This window comes from Danio aesculapii, chromosome 22, assembly GCF_903798145.1.
Source record: "Danio aesculapii chromosome 22, fDanAes4.1, whole genome shotgun sequence".
Taxonomy (NCBI): Eukaryota; Metazoa; Chordata; class Actinopteri; order Cypriniformes; family Danionidae; genus Danio; species Danio aesculapii.
The window spans coordinates 2,572,427-2,590,910 of NC_079456.1; the positions used below are offsets into that span (position 1 = coordinate 2,572,427).

Sequence of the window (18,484 nt, forward strand, 5' to 3'; positions counted from 1 at the left end):
CTGTGTGTTTTTTTAGCGTCAGTTGCTTCAGTTGCTCCCGCCTCGCTGTGATGACATCATTACTTACGCCTTCATCCAGCGTCGAGTCTTCAGAGCTGAGGTGAGTCGTTGACGCTTTTTCTCGTGTTTACACAACAATAAAACACACTTTACAGTTTATTAAAGCGACAATCTGCGACTAGTTTCTGCATTGAGTTCACCTCTATCTGTGTGTCTGCTGACCAAAACAATACAGCAGGCAGAGAGGAGCTCTGAGAGGACAATATGAGTGAATGTGTTTGTGTTTTTCTGTGTTAGTGTGTTTGAGTGTTTCCACTTTTGTATTCGTAATATCGTAAAGTATGATCTGTGAACGGAAAAATGCGGATTATACTGTGGCAGATGTATTAAGTTTGATGCAGAAAACAACAAATAAATAGTTTTGTGGTACATTTCGTTTTCCAATGTTTGTTTTTTTTGGTGATTTTCACATGTTTTACATTAATTTAAATTCATCTTTGTTTCTACAGCGCTTTCACAATGTAGATTGTGTCAAAACAGCTTAACATAGAAGTTCTAGTCAATTGAAACAGCGTCAGTCCAGTTTATGTTGTTAAACTATACATAGACGTGTGAGTGCTAGCAATGTAATTACTTTATTGGTATAAATACTTAACTATATATTAATATGAATGCAAAAAAAGTATTTTAATTACAATAGTGTCACCTGACTTAAGGAAATCACATATTGTATCATGATTTAACATCTTAATGTTTAGTTTTCATCAATCAGTGTAAATGAATCAGATTTCTCTTGTTTCTTCTCCTGAAGCTCTGCCACCATCAGTGAAAGACAAAGACAGAGTTTATTGAAGGACAGTGAGAAGATGAGTGATCCAGAACCCTGCAGAATTAAACAGGAAGAGACTGAAGAACTAATAGGTTTGTGTTTATTCATTACTCTTCAATTATGGTCTCTGCCTATGGTGACAATTGTGTCTTGCTTTAAGGCAACTATGCCTAGCGAGAGTCTTTAAGGGCTCTATTTTGACGATCCATCCGCAAAGTCCAAAGAGCAGGGCACAAAAGCATTAAGGGTGTGTCAGAATCCACTTTTGCTATTTTAAGGACGAATAATCCACTTTGCGCCATGGCGCATGGTCTAACAGGGTTGAGCTTATTCTCTTAATGAGTTATAGGTGTGTTTTGAGAGTAAACCAACCATTCCCTTTAAGAATCAGTTGCATCACGCTATAGCGCATTTGCTATTTACATGGCGGACTTTGTAAGTGTAAAAACTGAACACTTCACTAGAGAGAAAACAGTTAAACAGAGCATCTACAACGCGAGAATGAGAGATGAGCCTCCTCATTATTTACTCTCACTTTCACTCTCGTGGATAGGAAAACGTGTTGTACGCACAGACATCCATTAGCCTTTACATAATTAATTTAGTTTATTAAGCTTAAAGATTTGTTTCAAAACTATTTCTAAATTCAGTTCTAATTTCTAATAAGTTCAGTTCTAATAAGTTATATCCAAATACACACGCTATGCCCCATATGGTCTAAAACCTGACAGGTGGGCAAATCTAAGCTTGTTTTTAATAAAACAAATATAAATATGCATATAATAAATAATACTGATAATAATGATAACATTATACAAAAGCAAATTGTTATGAATAAACTGAAAAAGCCACCCAAGATGAAGACAGCAAGGAGGCGGTGGTTTTTATATTTATGTAGGCTAGAAAATAATATGTTTTGTAATATTTTATTCCTTTAATTCTTTTAATTTGTAAAGATATTTGCGTATTGCTCTACATCCTGTGTGTATTAAGCAATGTGTAAGCGAGGCGTACAACTAATGCGCTCTGCCCTGGACTTTAGACCTGCTTTGATCTGGACTAATAAACAGTCTATTATAGTTCCTCAAATAGCAACGCAGCAGCAATGCGCCTCAACACACCTCCTTTTTTAGACCAGAATGTCTATGGGCGCACATATGAGTAGTGCAAAACGTCAAAACGACTCTTGCGCCGAGCTGAAAATAGCAAACAACAATTGCGTCATGCCTTGCGCTGCATTGTGCCGGGTGTATGATAAGGCCCTAAATGTGTCATGTCTATAAAAGCCAAGGTGCGAATAGGCATGGGCCGGTATAAGATTTTGACGGTATGATAACCTCGGATAAAAATATCACAGTATTGTGCTCTAAAATATATTCTTTTTAAATGTCTGAATAAAAAACAAAAACTTTTTTCCCCTTTGAAAACAACATATTTTATTTTTTGAAAGATTTATGATAGTTTGGAGCAGTAAACATGTCTGGCTAAATAATTCAAATGATTAATTGACTTCTGCTGTCTTCATTAGTTTCAAAAACACAGATTTCTTTACAATTTAAAATGGCATCTTTGGATATTTTTTTTGCTGGAGATATTGTTGTCCTAAAAAATATATATATATAAATAAAAAATCTTACACACACCTCAGGAACGGAACCTAAACCTAAAACCTTTTCCAAACCATGGTACACCTTGAAAACGGTTATCATCCCATACCTAGGTGCAAACCTATTTGAACACTTACACATCTCAGTTAAACATAGTAATGCTCTTATTTATGATCATTTGACTAAAACTAGACTCTTAGCATGTGACTTATTAATTTTCAGATGTGAAGGTGAAGGAGGAGAGTGAAGATCTGAGTGAAGATGAGGAGAAACATCATGTCAAGAGTGAAAATGAAAGTCAATCAGAGACTGAAGATAGTTTTTCAATGATAAGAACAGCTGTGAAAGGTTTGACCTGCACTCAGTGTGGAAAGAGTTTAACCTCTAAATATGATCTCAATCGTCACATGAGGATCCACACTGGAGAGAAACCCTTCAAGTGTTCACACTGCGACAAGAGATTCAATCATTTAGGAAACCTGAATGCACACATGCTGATCCACACTGGAGAGAAAACACACAGATGTGATCAGTGCAGCAAAACATTTTTGAGGCCTTCCGAGCTGAGGAGCCATCTTAGAGTTCACACAAACGAGAGGCCTTACTCGTGTTCAGAGTGTGAAAAGAGTTTTAGGAATTGGTCAAATTTAAACACACATCAGAAGATCCACACTGGTGTGAAAGAGTTTGTGTGCTCTGAGTGTAAGAAGACCTTTACTACATCTCATCTATTGAAACGGCACCAGAGGATTCACACTGGAGAGAAACCGTACAAGTGTTCGCACTGCGACAAGAGATTCAGGCTGACTGGTACCCTTAAAAATCACAAAATGACTCACAGTGGAAATAAACCACACAAATGTGATCATTGCGACAAAACATTTTTGAGGCCTTCAGAGCTGACGAACCATCTAAGACTTCATACAAATGAGAGGCCGTATTCATGCTCTGAGTGTGGGAAGAGTTTTAAACTACTGTCACATTTAAAAGGCCATCAGAAGATCCACACCGGTGTGAGAGAGTTTGTCTGCTTAGAGTGTGGGAAGACTTTTATTCAAGCTGGAGACTTGAGAAGACACCAGAGGATTCACACTGGAGAGAAACCGTACAAGTGTTCACACTGCGACAAGACCTTCAGAGTTTCAGGACACCTGAAAGCACATGAGAGGGATCACACCGGAGAGAAACCGTACACATGTACTCAGTGTGGGAAAGGTTTCACTCAATTATCAACCCTTAATAAACATGTGCTGATCCACACTGGAGAGAAAAATCACACATAAAACAAACAAACAAACATTTTTGAGGCCTGCAGAGCTGAAGAGACATCTTAGAGTTCATACAAAGGAGAGGCTTTATTCCTGTGCTTTAACAGAGAGTTTTACACATCATCGAGTCCTGCTTTTATTGATTCCAGAAGACTTTTTTTTTTTTTCAGGGTTTTTCACCTTTAATTGATAGGACAGTAGAGAGAATTGACAGGAAAGCATGGGGAGCAGAGAGAAAAGAAGGATCGGCATAGGACCACGAGGCGGGAATCGAACTCGGGTCACCGTGAGCACTGTGCATGTGTCGACACACTAACCACTACACCACTGGCGCCGACTAAAAGACTCTCTTAAGTACATTTTTAGCAAAGTGACACCAGAATCTACCATTTTTGTCATGTATTAACACTAAAAATCTTATTTAATCAACGTTTTCATTTGTTTGTCGATTTTTAATTGTATATTTATTATTGAAGTATTCCTGTCATTGGTTGCTGACATGACACTAAATAAATGTATTACATTACGTTATCTACATCAGGGGTGTCCAAACTTTGGCATGGAGGGCCGGTGTCCTGCATAGTTTAGCTCTAACTTCAACACACCTGTCTGGAAGATTTTAGTGTACCTACAAAGAGCTTGATTAGCTGGTTCAGGTGTGTTTAATTTGGGTTAGAACTAAAATATGCAGGACACCGGCCCTCCAGGACTGAGTTTGAGCACTCCTGATCTACATCATTGAAATTTACCGTCCTGAAAACAATATTCACAAACACCAGATGTCATAGTTAAACAGCCAAGTAACCGGTAACCCAGTCAATATAGTATAATCATTTGTTTATCAACTGTTTCGACATCTACAAATTGTACCTGATCAGGAAAGATTTTTACACTTGTACTTTATAGATGATCTACGATACGTTTACTGTTTTTAAACATAGTTATATTATTCATTCATTTTCTATCTATAAGCACTTTCAATCTGGATTGCACCCCAAACACGGCACAGAAACAGCCCTCGCTAAGGTTGTTAAAGATCTTCTCTTTTTCTTAGCTGCTGATTCTGGCTGTTTGCCTATGCTTATTCTTTTAGATATCACCGCTGCTTTCGATACCATTAATCATTCAATATTACTGGATCGACTGGCCTCAATTGGAATCGCCGATAATGCCTTCTACTGATTTACATCTTACTTAAGTGACAGAAAACAGTTTGTCCAGGTAAAGAACGGAAGAGCGTTCTCGGTGCCAATAGCCTAGTGGTATTGTGCGCCGACATATAGCACCGACGTAATCACGGCGACCCAAGTTCGATTCTTGGCTTAAGGTCCTTTGCCAATCCTTCTGCTCCCAATGCTTTCCTGTCTGAAATATCTACTGTCCTATCATAATAAAGGTCAAAAACCCCTAAAAAATAATTATCGCTCTAATGCAGTCTCAGTCACCCATGGTGTTCCTCAGGGATCTGTATTGGGTCCTCTTTTATTTCTAATTTACATTTTACCTTTAGGTCATATATTTCGTTCTTATGCCATAAATTTTCATTTTTATGCTGATGATATGCAAGTTTATATGTCTACTAGGAGTGCTCCATCTCACCCCCCCTACCCCCGCCCCCTCCCGATCTTACTATATGTCTGTGAAATATTAATATGTGGATGAACAGTAACTTTTTTAAAGTTAATTGCCAGTAAAACTGAAGCCCTTCTGGTTGGCTATAATCCGTTCTTTCCAAAGCTCAATCCTTTATCTATCAATAAATCTCCAGTAAATTTTACAACTCATGCTAAAAGTCTTGGGGTTATAGATGGTATGCTTTCGTTTAATTCACATATTAGTAATATTTCTTAAACTGCCTTTTTTCACTTGCGTAACATTGCAAGACTTCGCCCTTCGCTATCCCAACAAAGTACTGAAGTGCTTGTACATGCTCTGGTCACATCAAGGATTGATTATTGCAATTCCCTCCTATCTGGTATCCCTCTTAACCAACTTCACAGATTACAGTTAATCCAGAACTCAGCAGCTAGGGTAGTCACCCGCTTCTGAACACATAACTCCAATTCTCTTTCACTTGCATTGGCTTCCTGTTGTTCATCGTGTACAATATAAAATTCTGTTATTAACTTGCAAAGCTCTTCACAACCTGGCACCCGATTACCTCTCTGATCTTCTTCACTGGTACACTCCTCGGCGCTCACTGAGATCTTCTGCGGCTGAACTGTTGTCAGTTCCTAATTTTAAGATGAAGTCATTTGGTGGCAGGGCTTTTAGCTGCAAAGCACCACTGTTATGGAATTCCCTGTCATTAGATATTCGATCTCCAATTTTAAATCCCAGGTTAAAACCTTTCTGTTCAGGATTGCTTTTAATGACTTTCTGGGTTAATATTATGTTTATTACTCTTCTGTCTTGATTTTATAGTGTTTCTGTGACATACTGTAAGGTGTCCTTGAGTGCTCTGAAAGGCGCCTATAAATAAAAGGTATTATTATTATTTTCTTTTCGGCTTAGTCCCTTTAATAATCTGGGGTCATCACAGCGGAATGAATCGCCAACTTATCCAGCATGTTTTACACAGCGGATGCCCTTACAGCTGCAACCCATCACTGGGAAATAACTTTATTAATTCTTGCATTTTATTAAAAACTATTTTTTGTTACTTCAGGAAAAGATCATTTTAGACATGTCTGTTAGCCATTAAATAGGCCTATTACATATATATTTTTAATCTGTTGATTGACTTTTTAACGTTTTAAGTGCCTAATAAAACGTTTCACCTCACACTGCTGAAAAATCCAGCTTAAACCAGCCTAGGCTGGTTGGCTGGTTTTAGCTGGTTGACCAGCCTGATTTTAGAGGGGTTTTGGCCATTTCCAGGCTGGTTTCCAGCCTTTCCAGCCTGGTCTTAGCTGGAAAATGACCAGCTAAAACCAACTTGACCAGCCTGGTTTAAGCTGGACATAGTTGGTTTTGGCTGGGCTCTTAGCCTGGCTAGGCTGGTCAAGCTGGTTTTAGCTGGTCATTTTCCAGCCTGACCAGCTAAGACCAGGCTGGAAATCGATGGAAACCAGCCTGGAAATGGCCAAAACCCCTCTAAAACCAGGCTGGTCAACCAGCCAAGGCTGGTTTAAGCTGTTTTTTTTTTCAGTAGGGACATGATTGATAAGATGGCTTTTGTCTACATTAGCGATTGTTTTGGCTTTTAGTTGTGTTTTAATTGGCGCGTTTTAACGATCCTTTTAATTAATTTATTTGTTGTTTTTAATGATCCTCCGTTGTTCCCGCCTCGCCGTGATGACGTCAGCGCTGACGCGTTCATTCAGCGTCGAGTCTTCAGAGCTGAGGTGAGTCGTTGACGCCTTTTCTCGTGTTTACACGACAATAAAACACACTTTACAGTTTATTAAAGCGACAATCTGCGACTAGTTTCTGCATTGAGTTCACCTCTATCTGTGTGTCTGCTGACCAAAACAATACAGCAGGCAGAGAGCAGCTCTGAGAGGAAGATATGAGTGAATGTGTTTGTTTTTTCTGTCAGGGTTTAGGTTTTTCCTCGTTTGTATTAGTAATACCGCTAAGTATGATATGTGAAGGGAAATAATGGTAATTTGTCGCAGCAGGTATATGAACTTTGATGTAGAAAACATTAACTGATATAGTGCTGCTCCCGAATGGCTGTTTAATAAATGTTTATAGTCTGAAGCTCATCAACCTTCAGATTATTAGATAAGTTAATGTTATTTGGTGTCACCTGATTTGATCAAATTACATAATAACATATTGCATCACGATATGACATCATAATATGTTTATTTCGTCAATCAGTGTAAATGAGTCCGATTTCTCTGTTTCTTCTCCTGAAGCTCTGCCGCCATCAGTGAAAGACAAAGACAGAGTTTATTGAAGGACAGTGAGAAGATGAGTGATCCAGAACCCTGCAGAATTAAACAGGAAGAGACTGAAGAACTAATAGGTTTGTGTTTATTCATTACTCTTCAATAATGAGCCTGTAGAACAGTGAGGTTGTTAATCCGACATTCGTCTTCGTTGCTGTATTGATCATAACTGGAGAAAACTGGACACTCACTGACCGCAGTGAAACTGACCAATCTCCAGGGGTCCGTTCTTCGTACTTCGCTTAAATGATCTGATGATTTGACAGATCCTGTATTTTTAATCTTGATAACTGATCTCTGGCTAATTTGGTTCTTCAAACAAGTTTGCGAATCAGATTTAAATGTCTGGATGAGCTGATTTGTGTGTGTTGTGAAGGACAGACCTATCGATCCTCGAATGACATCATCTGATTAATATTTAGTTATAAATAAAATCTTCACTTCAGACTGTTAAATATGATACGCAATAACTTTTCAACTTTGTTGTGGGCTGTAGGCTTTACACTTTCATGTGTCAGGAGTATTTAGCAATTTATTTGCTTTTATTATTAGAGCAGATTTTCTTTATAATAGTAGGCCTATTCAAATTTCTTAATCGCCGTAAGGAATAACTGGTTGTTTCAATTAATTTAGCATCAAAAAGCATTGTGATATTGGTAAAGGTGTCTGCAACCTTTGTGAAGCATCAAATAACCAGCAAATTAGCTGTCAAAAATGTGTATGACTGCCATAAATTATTATTCCTAAAAACAATACAAAAAAAAAAAAAAAAATATATATATATATATATATATATATATATATATATATATATATATATATATATATAAACATATAGGCCATGTTTCTTATCATACAGAAATTGTACTAAGCTGGGTCGGTACCTTGAAATAGTAAATGTTTGTTGTATCTATAAAGTCCATATTAATTAATGTTCTCTTTGAACCCCTTGATTAGGACCACCCCTTGACAGTTATTTTGGGGCTTACATTACATTATTACAAGTTTTATTTAGATTCATTAATAACCAAATCCAGCAGAATGAACGAACCCCAGGTCTCTCTGTAAAAAAGATGGAGTTTTCTCCTTCAGTGACTGATGAGTGTCGGCATGTTCAGATACTGTTGTTTCTCAGTGTCATTATTTCAGTTTGAAAGCATGTTCAATTCAATTGATTGATGTGTCTTCTATGCATATATTTACACCAAAAAGAAAATACTTTTAGGATAATGGTGTCTTTAAATATGATGACAGACATTAAAAGCTTTTTTTAATATCTCAATAGAAGCTTTGAATGTAAATATGATGTGACAATATGACATCTTATGAGTACGGTCAGAATGACCACTAGGCAGGGTTCATACGGTCATGGAAAACCTGTAAGAGTCATGGAGTTTGAACATGGCATTTTCCAGGCCTGGAAAAGTTTTGGAAAAACAGAAAAACCCACAAAGTTTTGGAAAAGTCATGGAAATTAGCTAAACCAACATCTGTATAGTTGAATTAGGACTGCGAGATATTGTAAAAATCTGACATGACCATGTTTTGTATTTCTGTGATGTTTATTGCGATGTGAATACAGTTTCACCAGATGATTTATTTGGATTGATTGGGGGGATTTTGTACAAGCAGAGATAAAGTATAGTAAAGACAAAAGTGAATTCTAGTTTTCAGGTATTCACTATTCTGGTACAGATATTCAATAATCAACACTGCACAGTCTTCATTGTATATTATTCAATCTTTATTAAAGTTAAAAAAACTGAAATATTAAACACAGTCGTAAGCCTTCAAGGACAGTTCACTCAAAGATTCAAATGTACTCACTATTTACTCATTTACCTTCACTTGTCTCAATACTATAGGAGTTATTCAATTATCTTCTTTTTGTGTCCATTAAAAAATAATGTTTGATGCAAGTGAAGGATGTAATGAAAATGGTAAGTAATGTTTGAGTGAACTATCTCTTTATAAATGCATGTAGATGATAAACCTTTACTCCATCATGATTAAACTCTATATTAATCTATAACTCCAATATAACATTGCATATCCTGCGATGTGAGTATTGCGGATGCACACATTGCGGTATCGATGCTGAAACGATATATTGTGCAGCCCTAACTTGAATATAGGTTAGTTGTCTTTACTTCTTTTCTCTCACATTGTTAGTGCTGTGTAAGCATTATCAAAATCAGTTTTGCATAGATATAAACACAAATTTAAACTAAATAGATTGTGTGTTTTATGAATCAGTAATGAATTTGAACGTCGTTGTTTTTCTTATTATTTACCATGTATATGTAGACATTACATCATGAAAATTTACTTGAAAGTTTTGGAAAAGTCAAGGAAGTTTAGTAGTAAAAATGTGTATGAACCCTGGCTATGGTAATCCTAGTAGTTATAGAATTGTAGTTTCGCTCTTATTATAGCCTACTCTCATGTCCATGTCAGCAGAGTGAAGCGTGTGTATTGATGCCCATTCTGGCTAATCACAGGCATTTCTGTTGAGCTCCTGAACACAACCGCCATTCAGCTCATGCTGATATGCTCTCATTGGCTGCAGCTCGTCACTACATCTGAACTGGTGTGGGGTCGAGTTGGCTGACTGGTCTGGAATATTTAGCCTGCTAGATAGTGGATTTTCATCTGCGAGATGTTGGCGAAGCGTCAGCAAGCCTTTTTGATACGTTGTTTAGTAGGGCACACATAAAGAGTGCCGAACACCCCCAAATTTTCCCGTGATGTCAGGCCGATATGTCGGCGAGTTTGTAAACTTTCAAATCAGGCTTAAAATCCTGTAGTGTGAACTTGGCTTTAGGAAGCTACACTGATTGACAATCACATGCTGTTGCGCAAATAGAATAGACAACAGGTGGAAGTTATAGGCAATTAGCAAAGACACCCCCAATAAAGGAGCGGTTCTGCAGGTGGTGACCACAGACCACCTCTCAGTTACTAGGCTTTCTGGCTGATGTTTGGGTCACTTTTGAAGGCTAGTGGTGCTTTCACTCTAGTGGAAGCATGAAAAAAAGTGAATCCGGTAGTGCAGCACATCCAGGATACATCAATGCGAGCTGTCGCAAGAAGGTTTGCTGTGTCTGTCAGTGTAGTGTCCAGAGCATGGAGGCGCTACCAGGAGACAGGTCAGTACATCAGGAGACATGGAGGAGGCTGTAGGAGGGCAACAATCCAGCAGCAGGGCCGCTACCTCCACCTTTCTGCAAGGAGGAACCAGCCCAGGCTCATTCTGAAAACGTAGTCCCGTAAACGTTTCTGGAGACCGCGAAATACATCCCGGGAGGTATGTATTTTTGCAGTTTTTGGTTTTCGCGAATCTACGAGAGGCCGCTGTGTGCACTTTTTCGCTTCTCAAATGTCTCTCGCGGGTGCCTTTCGTGCCCGCGCTGTTCTCACGTAAACCCACCAGAGGCCGCTGTCGAATGACTGTCTGTCCGACTGGCTGAATGATTGACTGGGCGACCGGCCAATCGGACGGCTGACCCACCCTCCTCCTTCCCTAAACCCAACCAATTTTACAGATTGACCCGCCCACCTGCTTACTTCCCTAAACCCAGCCAACAATTTACAAAAGCCGCCCAGAAAAAGAAAAGCCCTCATCTGATTTTTATCACGTTTTCGGATTTTACCACATTCTCACCCTGTTATTCGCTTTATTTTTTGAAATCTGTTTTTGTCTTACCTGATTTCTGGAACTGCTGTTTCCAGAACTCGAACCTGGTCGTCGTCGTCAGGTCAGCTCCTCTCTGTGTCTCAAGTCCGCCGATGCACAGGACAAGCTAACTGGACAAACTGGTTGCGGCAGGAAAGCCCTCCACACAAAGGTAAGCGGTCAGCCGGTAAACGCTAAAAGGAACGGCGTCATACCGCCCCGCAGCGTTCGCTTAAAAAATGAAATGCAGCCATACGTACCTCCGGCTACATAATTCGCAGTCTCCAGAAACGTCCACAGGACTACGTTTTCAGAATGACCCTAGGTTGGGAGGAACAGGAGGAGCACTGCCAGAGCCCTCCAAAATGACCTCCAGCAAGCCACAAATGTGCATGTATCAGACTCCATGAGGGTGGTATGAGGGCCTGACATCTTCAGGTGGGGGTTGTGCTTATAGCCCAAAACTGCAGGACACATGTGCTCGATTCTAGGCAACTGTGCCTAGTGAGAGCACACCCTTAAATGTGTGGGTGCCAAATAATTTTTTGAGTGTATAAAAGCTAAGGTGCAAACAAATTTGACCACTAACACATCTCAGCCAAACACACAAATGCTCTTATTCTAGACCAGGGGTCAGGAACCTTTCTTTAGCAAAGAGCCATTTCAGATTTTTTTAATCAGATGCATTTTTAAAGAGCCATATGAGGTGTTTGTATATAAGAACCTTTATTTATGTCCATGCACGACTCCAAAATAAACAAATATGATGCATCACAATGTATGAAGAAAGGACAATATACAGGGTTTTTTCTTTTTGCCATCACCACTCATGAATTTACGTGTGTAGTCACCATAGAAATGTAAGAAATAACTTGCCCTTTATTGTTATCGCGAGTTCTTATTAATTTTGCTGTAGAAGATAAAATATAAAGGCAATTGTAATTGTATTTTCAATAGGAAACTGATTTCTAGTAACATTATTGAAGAGAGACAGCTGGAGAGCCACATATTTTTGGTCAAAGAGCCACATGTGGCTCCCGAGCCATAGGTTCCCTACCCCTGTTCTAGACTCTTGAGCTAGACTCCTAAAATGTGACTTGTTAATTTTCAGATGTGGTGGTGAAGGAGGAGAGTGAAGAACTGAGTGAAGATGAGGAGAAACATGTCAAGAGGGAAGAAGAAACTCAGTCAGAGACTGAAGATAGTTTTTCAATAGAAAGAACAGCTGTGAATGGTTTGATCTGCACTCAGTGTGGAAAGAGTTTCAGCTGCAAACAGACTCTCAAGCATCACATGATGATCCACACTGGAGAGAGACCGTACAAGTGTTCACTCTGCGACAAGAGATTCAGTTGTTCAGGACACCTGAAAACACACAAGAGGATTCACACGGGAGAGAAACCATACGAGTGTTCACACTGCGACATGAGATTCAATCGTTCAGAAAACCTGAAAACACACATGCTGCTGCATGCTGGAGAGAAAACACACAGATGTGATCAGTGCGGTAAAACTTTTTTGAGGCCTTCAGGGCTGAAGATTCATCTCAGAGTTCATACAAAGGAGAAGCCTTATTCATGTTCAGAGTGTGGAAAGAGTTTTTCACAGAAGTCAAGTTTAAATGTACATCAGAAGATCCACAGTGCTGTGAGAGAGTTTGTCTGCTTTGAGTGTGAGAAGACTTTTATTAGAGCTGCAGACTTGAAACTGCACCAGAGGAGTCACACTGGAGAGAAACCGTACAAGTGTTCACACTGCGACAAGAGATTCAGTTTAGCTAGTACCTTTAAACATCACAAAATGATTCACACTGGAGAGAAACCACACACATGTTCTCAGTGTGGGAGGAGTTTCACACAATTAGCAAACCTTAATGAACACATGAGGATCCACACTGGAGAGAAAACACACAGATGTGATCAATGCGGCAAAACATTTAGGAGACTTTCACAGCTGAAGATCCACCTTAGACAACATACAAAACAAAACATTCAGACGCACGAGAGGATTCACACCGGAGAGAAACCATTCACATGTACTCAGAGTGAAGAGTTTCAGGCAGTCATCATCCCTTAATAAACATGCGCAGATTCACACTGGAGAAAAAAACCCACAAATAATAACAGTAATTTAAAAACAAACATTCTTGAGGGATTTAGAGCAGAAGAAACATCTTAGAGTTCTTCGTTGTCGCATTTTGCGCTTCAATATGCACCACACATTCTCTATTGGAGACAGGTCAGGACTCCAGACAGGCCAGTCAAATACCTGTATTCTCTTCCTCCACCGCCAGGACTTTGTAATGTGTGCAGAATGAGGTTTTTCATTGTGTTGTTGAAATACGCACTGGCGTCCCTGGAAAACAAGGCCGCATATCGTGGTCCAAAATCACTATATACAGTTGAAGTCAGAATTATTAGCCCCCGTTTATTTTTTCCCAATTTCTGTTTAATGGAGAGATTTTTGTCAACACATTTCTAATCATAATAGTTTTAATAACTCATCTCTAATAACTGATTTATTTTATCTTTGTCATGATGATATAAAATAATATTTGACTAGATATTCTTCAAGACACTTCTATACAGCTTAAAGTGACATTTAAAGGCTTAATTAGGTTAACTAGGCAGGTTAGGGTAATTAGGCAAGTTACTGTATAACGATGGTTTGTTCTGTAGACTATTGAAAAAAATATTTAGCTTAAAGGGGCTAATGATATTAGCCTTAAAATGACTTTTAAAAAATTAAAAACTGCTTTTATTCTTGCCGAAATAAAACAAATAAGACTTTCTCCAGAAGAAAAAATATCATCAGAAATACTGTGAAAATTTCCTTGCTCTGTTAAACATCATTTGGGAAATATTTAAAAAAGAAATTCATATGGGGGCTAATAATTCTGACTTCAACTGTATATGCGTCGTGTGTCTCTCTGTGTGTGTGTGTGTGTGTGTATATATATATATATGTATGTATATATATATATATATATATATATATATATATATATATATATATATATATATATATATACACAGGGATTGAACAATGAAACTGAAATGCGAGCTCAATAAATAATAATGAATTAATAATGAAATGCGAGCTCAATTGAGCCATTCTTTTTGCAGTAGTGTTCAGGTCACTACATGATGCTGGTGGAGAAAAACATTTCCTGACTCGCACCTCCAAAACACCCCAAAGTGGCTTCATAATATTTAGATCTGGTGATTGTGCAGGCCATAGGAGATGTTCAACTTCACTTTCATGTTCATCAAACCACTGTCACCAGTCTTGCTGTGTTTATTGGTGCATTATCATCCGAATACATGGCACCATCTTCAGGGTACAATGTTTGAACCAATTGGTGCACACTGTCTTGCAGAATGGCTCAGTCTTTGGCAGTTTAGCACAAGTATTGGGCCTAGGATATGCCATAACATGCTTCAATCTGGACATACAACAGTCTGGGCGGTATGCTTCTTTGGGACTTCTCCACACTACAACTCTCCCGAATGTGGGAAAGACAATGAAGGTGGACTCCACTGAGAGCAATACTTGTTTCACATTGTCCAGAGCCCAACATTTTGGCTGCTGGCACCATTAAAACTGGTGTTTGGCATTGGAACAATGATTTGGCTATAGCAGCCTGGCCATGTATATCGTCCCGATGAACAGTTTTGGTGGAAACGAGAGCTGAGGTGTATATTTAATTCTGCAGTGAGTTGGTCAGCTGTTTGTTTTTCGGATACAATTGGGGTTCGCACCTGGACATCCCTTTCAGACAGCTTCCTTTTACATCCATAGCTACTCCTGTTGGATGTGGTTCTTCTTCTTGGTGGTTTGCTGACATTTTCCTTGAGACTGTGGCTCTTGATAAGAGGTCACAGATGCGCCAAGGAGCACCAACAACTTGTCCTCCTTTGAACTTTAATATGTCACCCAGAATGTTGTGTGCATTGCATTTAACAGACACTTTTATTCAGTGCCTAATTTGTGAATTGTGAGGTCCCGGAACAGATTGGGGTAACGGATCCGGCATGTTACCCGAAGATGGAGAGGTGTCGCGCACTATAGTGGAGAGCAGGGTGACGAAGGACAAAAGTGAAGAGCGAGGAGTTGTCGCGGATAAAAATGAAGAGGGTTGGGGAGTCGCAGAAGAAAGTGAAAGTGAACAGCCGACAGGGGAGGTGGGTGGTTGAGGAGGGGGATCAGTAAACCTGAGGTGCCGGATCAGATTTCAGACGTGCCGGATTCTGCGTTTTCCGGCACAAATTTTTATCCAATGTGACTTACACCCATTGACACACACCCAGAGCAGTGGGTTGCCCGGGGATCAGTTTGAGGTTCGGTATCTTGGTCAAGAGAATCACCTCAGCTGTGGTATTGAGGTGGATATTTATTCACTCTTCCCACCAACAATCTTTGCTGGTGCCGCGACTCGAACCTGCGGGGCTTTTTAACCATTAGGCCACAGCTGTGTATGCTGTTGTAGGGCAGTACCGCAATATATATTGTAGTATTTTAAGCAAAACGGTGATCTTAATCTGCTACTTAAACCTTCAGACTCTGCTCTTAGTGGTGGATTGTGAAATCAATGAAGATTGGGCATCAGGCTCATCAGATTTAGCCATGAAACCTCTAACACTATATTAGCTAGTGTTTCAGTTTCATTGTTCAACTCCTTTGCGTATGTAGGTGCGTGCGTGTTTGTTAGTGTGTGTGTGTATGCATATATATTCGTGTGTGTGCGTGTAAATATATATATTAGGGGTGTGAATCTTTGGGTAGATAGTAAACCGATTCAGTTTCGGATTCATAGGTTTGATTCAAGAACAATTTGTCAATTCTGAATTATTCATTTTGATTCACAACAAAATTTGATTAAATCTCTTTATTTTTACTATTGGAATATATAAATTATTTTTTAGGAATATCATGGCCAGTTGAACACATTTTCAGCTACTAGATGTGTGCAGAACCTTGTATTTAAAGCTGGAAAAACAGATATTCAATGAAACTTTAGTGTTCAATTGTAAACATTGTATTATTCATTAAATAGGACACAAACAGACTGAGCAAACTTGAACTTCAGTTCTATCACAGACTGATACACATTCGGTATACGTTTTTCACTGAGAAACTGGCAGCAATGTTATTTCTTATGCTATTTTAGTAGTGGCTGAAGGCCGATTTACCCTGCTTACTTGATCCTAAAGATCTGAGTGATCTGTTAGGTTTGGGTTCAGTGAGCATATCTGTAATGTATTGAGCTCCTAGGCCATTTAGTGATTTATAGACCAGTAGTAATATGTTAAACCTATTCTGAATGTAACTGGCAGCCAGTGTAAAAACCTGAGGACAGGTGTGATGTGCTCTGATTTACTGGTTCTGGTCAGAATTCTGGACACAGCGTTCTGGCTGAGCTGCAACTGTCTTTTTGGGAAGGCTGATTACAGTAATCCACCCTGCTGCTGATAAAAGCATCAACAAGTTTCTCACTAGAAACAAAGCATCTAATTCTTGCAATGTTTTTAAGATGCTGATTTAGTTACTGCTTTGACATGACTATTGAAACTCGGATTTGATCCCAGAATCACCAAGATTCTTGACCTTATTTTTTGTTGTTTGACCCTTAGAGCCAAGGTACGCATTCACCTTGAGTAGCTCATCTCGGTTCCCACACGCAATCACTTCAGTTTTCTCTTTGTTTAACTGAAGAAAATTTTGGCACATCCAATTGTTAATTTCATCAGTGCATTTGGTTGTCAGAGTATTCTTTTTTATTATTATTATTTTTAATTATATGGCAGGTAACACCAAAGTTTAAGGTGTGTTATCACCCCCTATTGTGTAGGAGTGTAAAGCAGTTTGTCTATTCCCAACAAAAAACTACAGTAAAGAAACGATTGTCTATCAGTTCTGTTCTTCTAGGAAAATGAAATGAAATCTGTTTCATAAGTGATTATATTTATTGTTTTCTTCCACTCCCACTTTCCTTTCAAGTTCCTTCATTGTCTTTAATTATAAGGCTTTTAGTAAATACAAATGACGTGCTTATTGATTCGTCCTCTTCGCACGATCCTGTTGGATCTTTATTTATCAATTGTAAGGTCTTATTTAACATGATGTGGTCGACTGAACATTGTTAGAGTGATTTCGTCTTGGTATTTCCTTTTAACATTCTCAATACTTTTAATTCTCTTTGTATTTTTTATAGATGCCATCCTGAATTTGCGGTTTGCCATTTTTTGACTGATAACTTCTTTTTGGTTTATGCTATGAGATATTCATAACTTTCCTAATTCATAATTGCCGACTTTCAGAGGTGTAAAAAGTTACTCAAAAATATTACTCAAGTGATGTGAAATTTTACGTAATTAAAAGTATCTGACCAGAAACATACTTGAGTAAAAGTAAAAAGTTCTACATTAAATTGTACTTGAGTATTAACAAAATAAAAGTAACAAAAAAAAAATAAAGATTCTTGTTTTTAAGCTTTTAATCTTTTACAACACGAAGCAAATGCAGCACATACATACGCTGCTTCAAGAGTTCCCACTTAGATATGCTTGGCGTATAAAGCTGGTTTGGCATGCTGTCCCGGGAGAGAACCCTGAGCTCGGAGATCTTTGAGCCCAGGGCTCCCGCCCGGTCGATAAGCATATCAGGGGATCCGAGATCAGGTAGGTCTCGAGAGTTCCCCCTTTTAGAAAAGGGAGGAAAGGAGGAGAGAAGGGGTGGAAGGGGGGATTCTTCCAAACGAAGATAAAACATTAGGGAGAAAATGATCCATTTATAGTAAACTAGGATCGCTCTGATTGGATTATTACTGATTACAGATGGGTGGCCAGAAGTGCTCAATCATATCACGTGCTCCTCTCGAAATTAGGTTTATGAAACTTCACTTAAGAACCACTCACACTTTAATTCAGCTGATTCCTGGATTTATCAGGGGTCACCACAGTGGAATGAACCACCAATTACTCTGGTATGTTTTACCAGCGAATACTCTTCCAGTTCAACCCTCAGTGCTGGGAAATAACCACATACTCTATAATACTCTTAAGACCATGTCCACATATACACCAGTCTAAAACCAGGCAATTGCACTCGTGAAAGTTTTTTCCATAAATCTTGAATGTGTGAATAAAACCAAAAAGCATGAGCCAAATCACCATTCCCATATAATTCACTTTAAATAAATAAAT

At 38.8% G+C, this 18,484-nt stretch overlaps 2 protein-coding genes and 1 pseudogene across 2 annotated transcripts in view; all 3 read left to right on the top strand.

Moving 5' to 3' along the window:
* The window catches only part of LOC130215598 (zinc finger protein 239-like), a 56,432-nt gene extending 42,211 nt beyond the window's left edge, over positions 1-14,221 (top strand). Inside the window, exon 2 of the mRNA XM_056447442.1 lies at positions 12,391-14,221. Coding sequence (XP_056303417.1) covers positions 12,391-13,355 — 965 coding nt within the window. The 3' untranslated portion in view covers positions 13,356-14,221. The remainder of the gene's footprint in view (positions 1-12,390) is intronic.
* Positions 1-18,484, top strand: part of LOC130215687 (gastrula zinc finger protein XlCGF7.1-like) — a 359,478-nt pseudogene that overhangs the window by 260,650 nt on the left and 80,344 nt on the right.
* The window catches only part of LOC130216554 (zinc finger protein 585A-like), a 48,078-nt gene that overhangs the window by 14,225 nt on the left and 15,369 nt on the right, over positions 1-18,484 (top strand). The gene's annotated exons all lie outside the window — the stretch shown is intronic.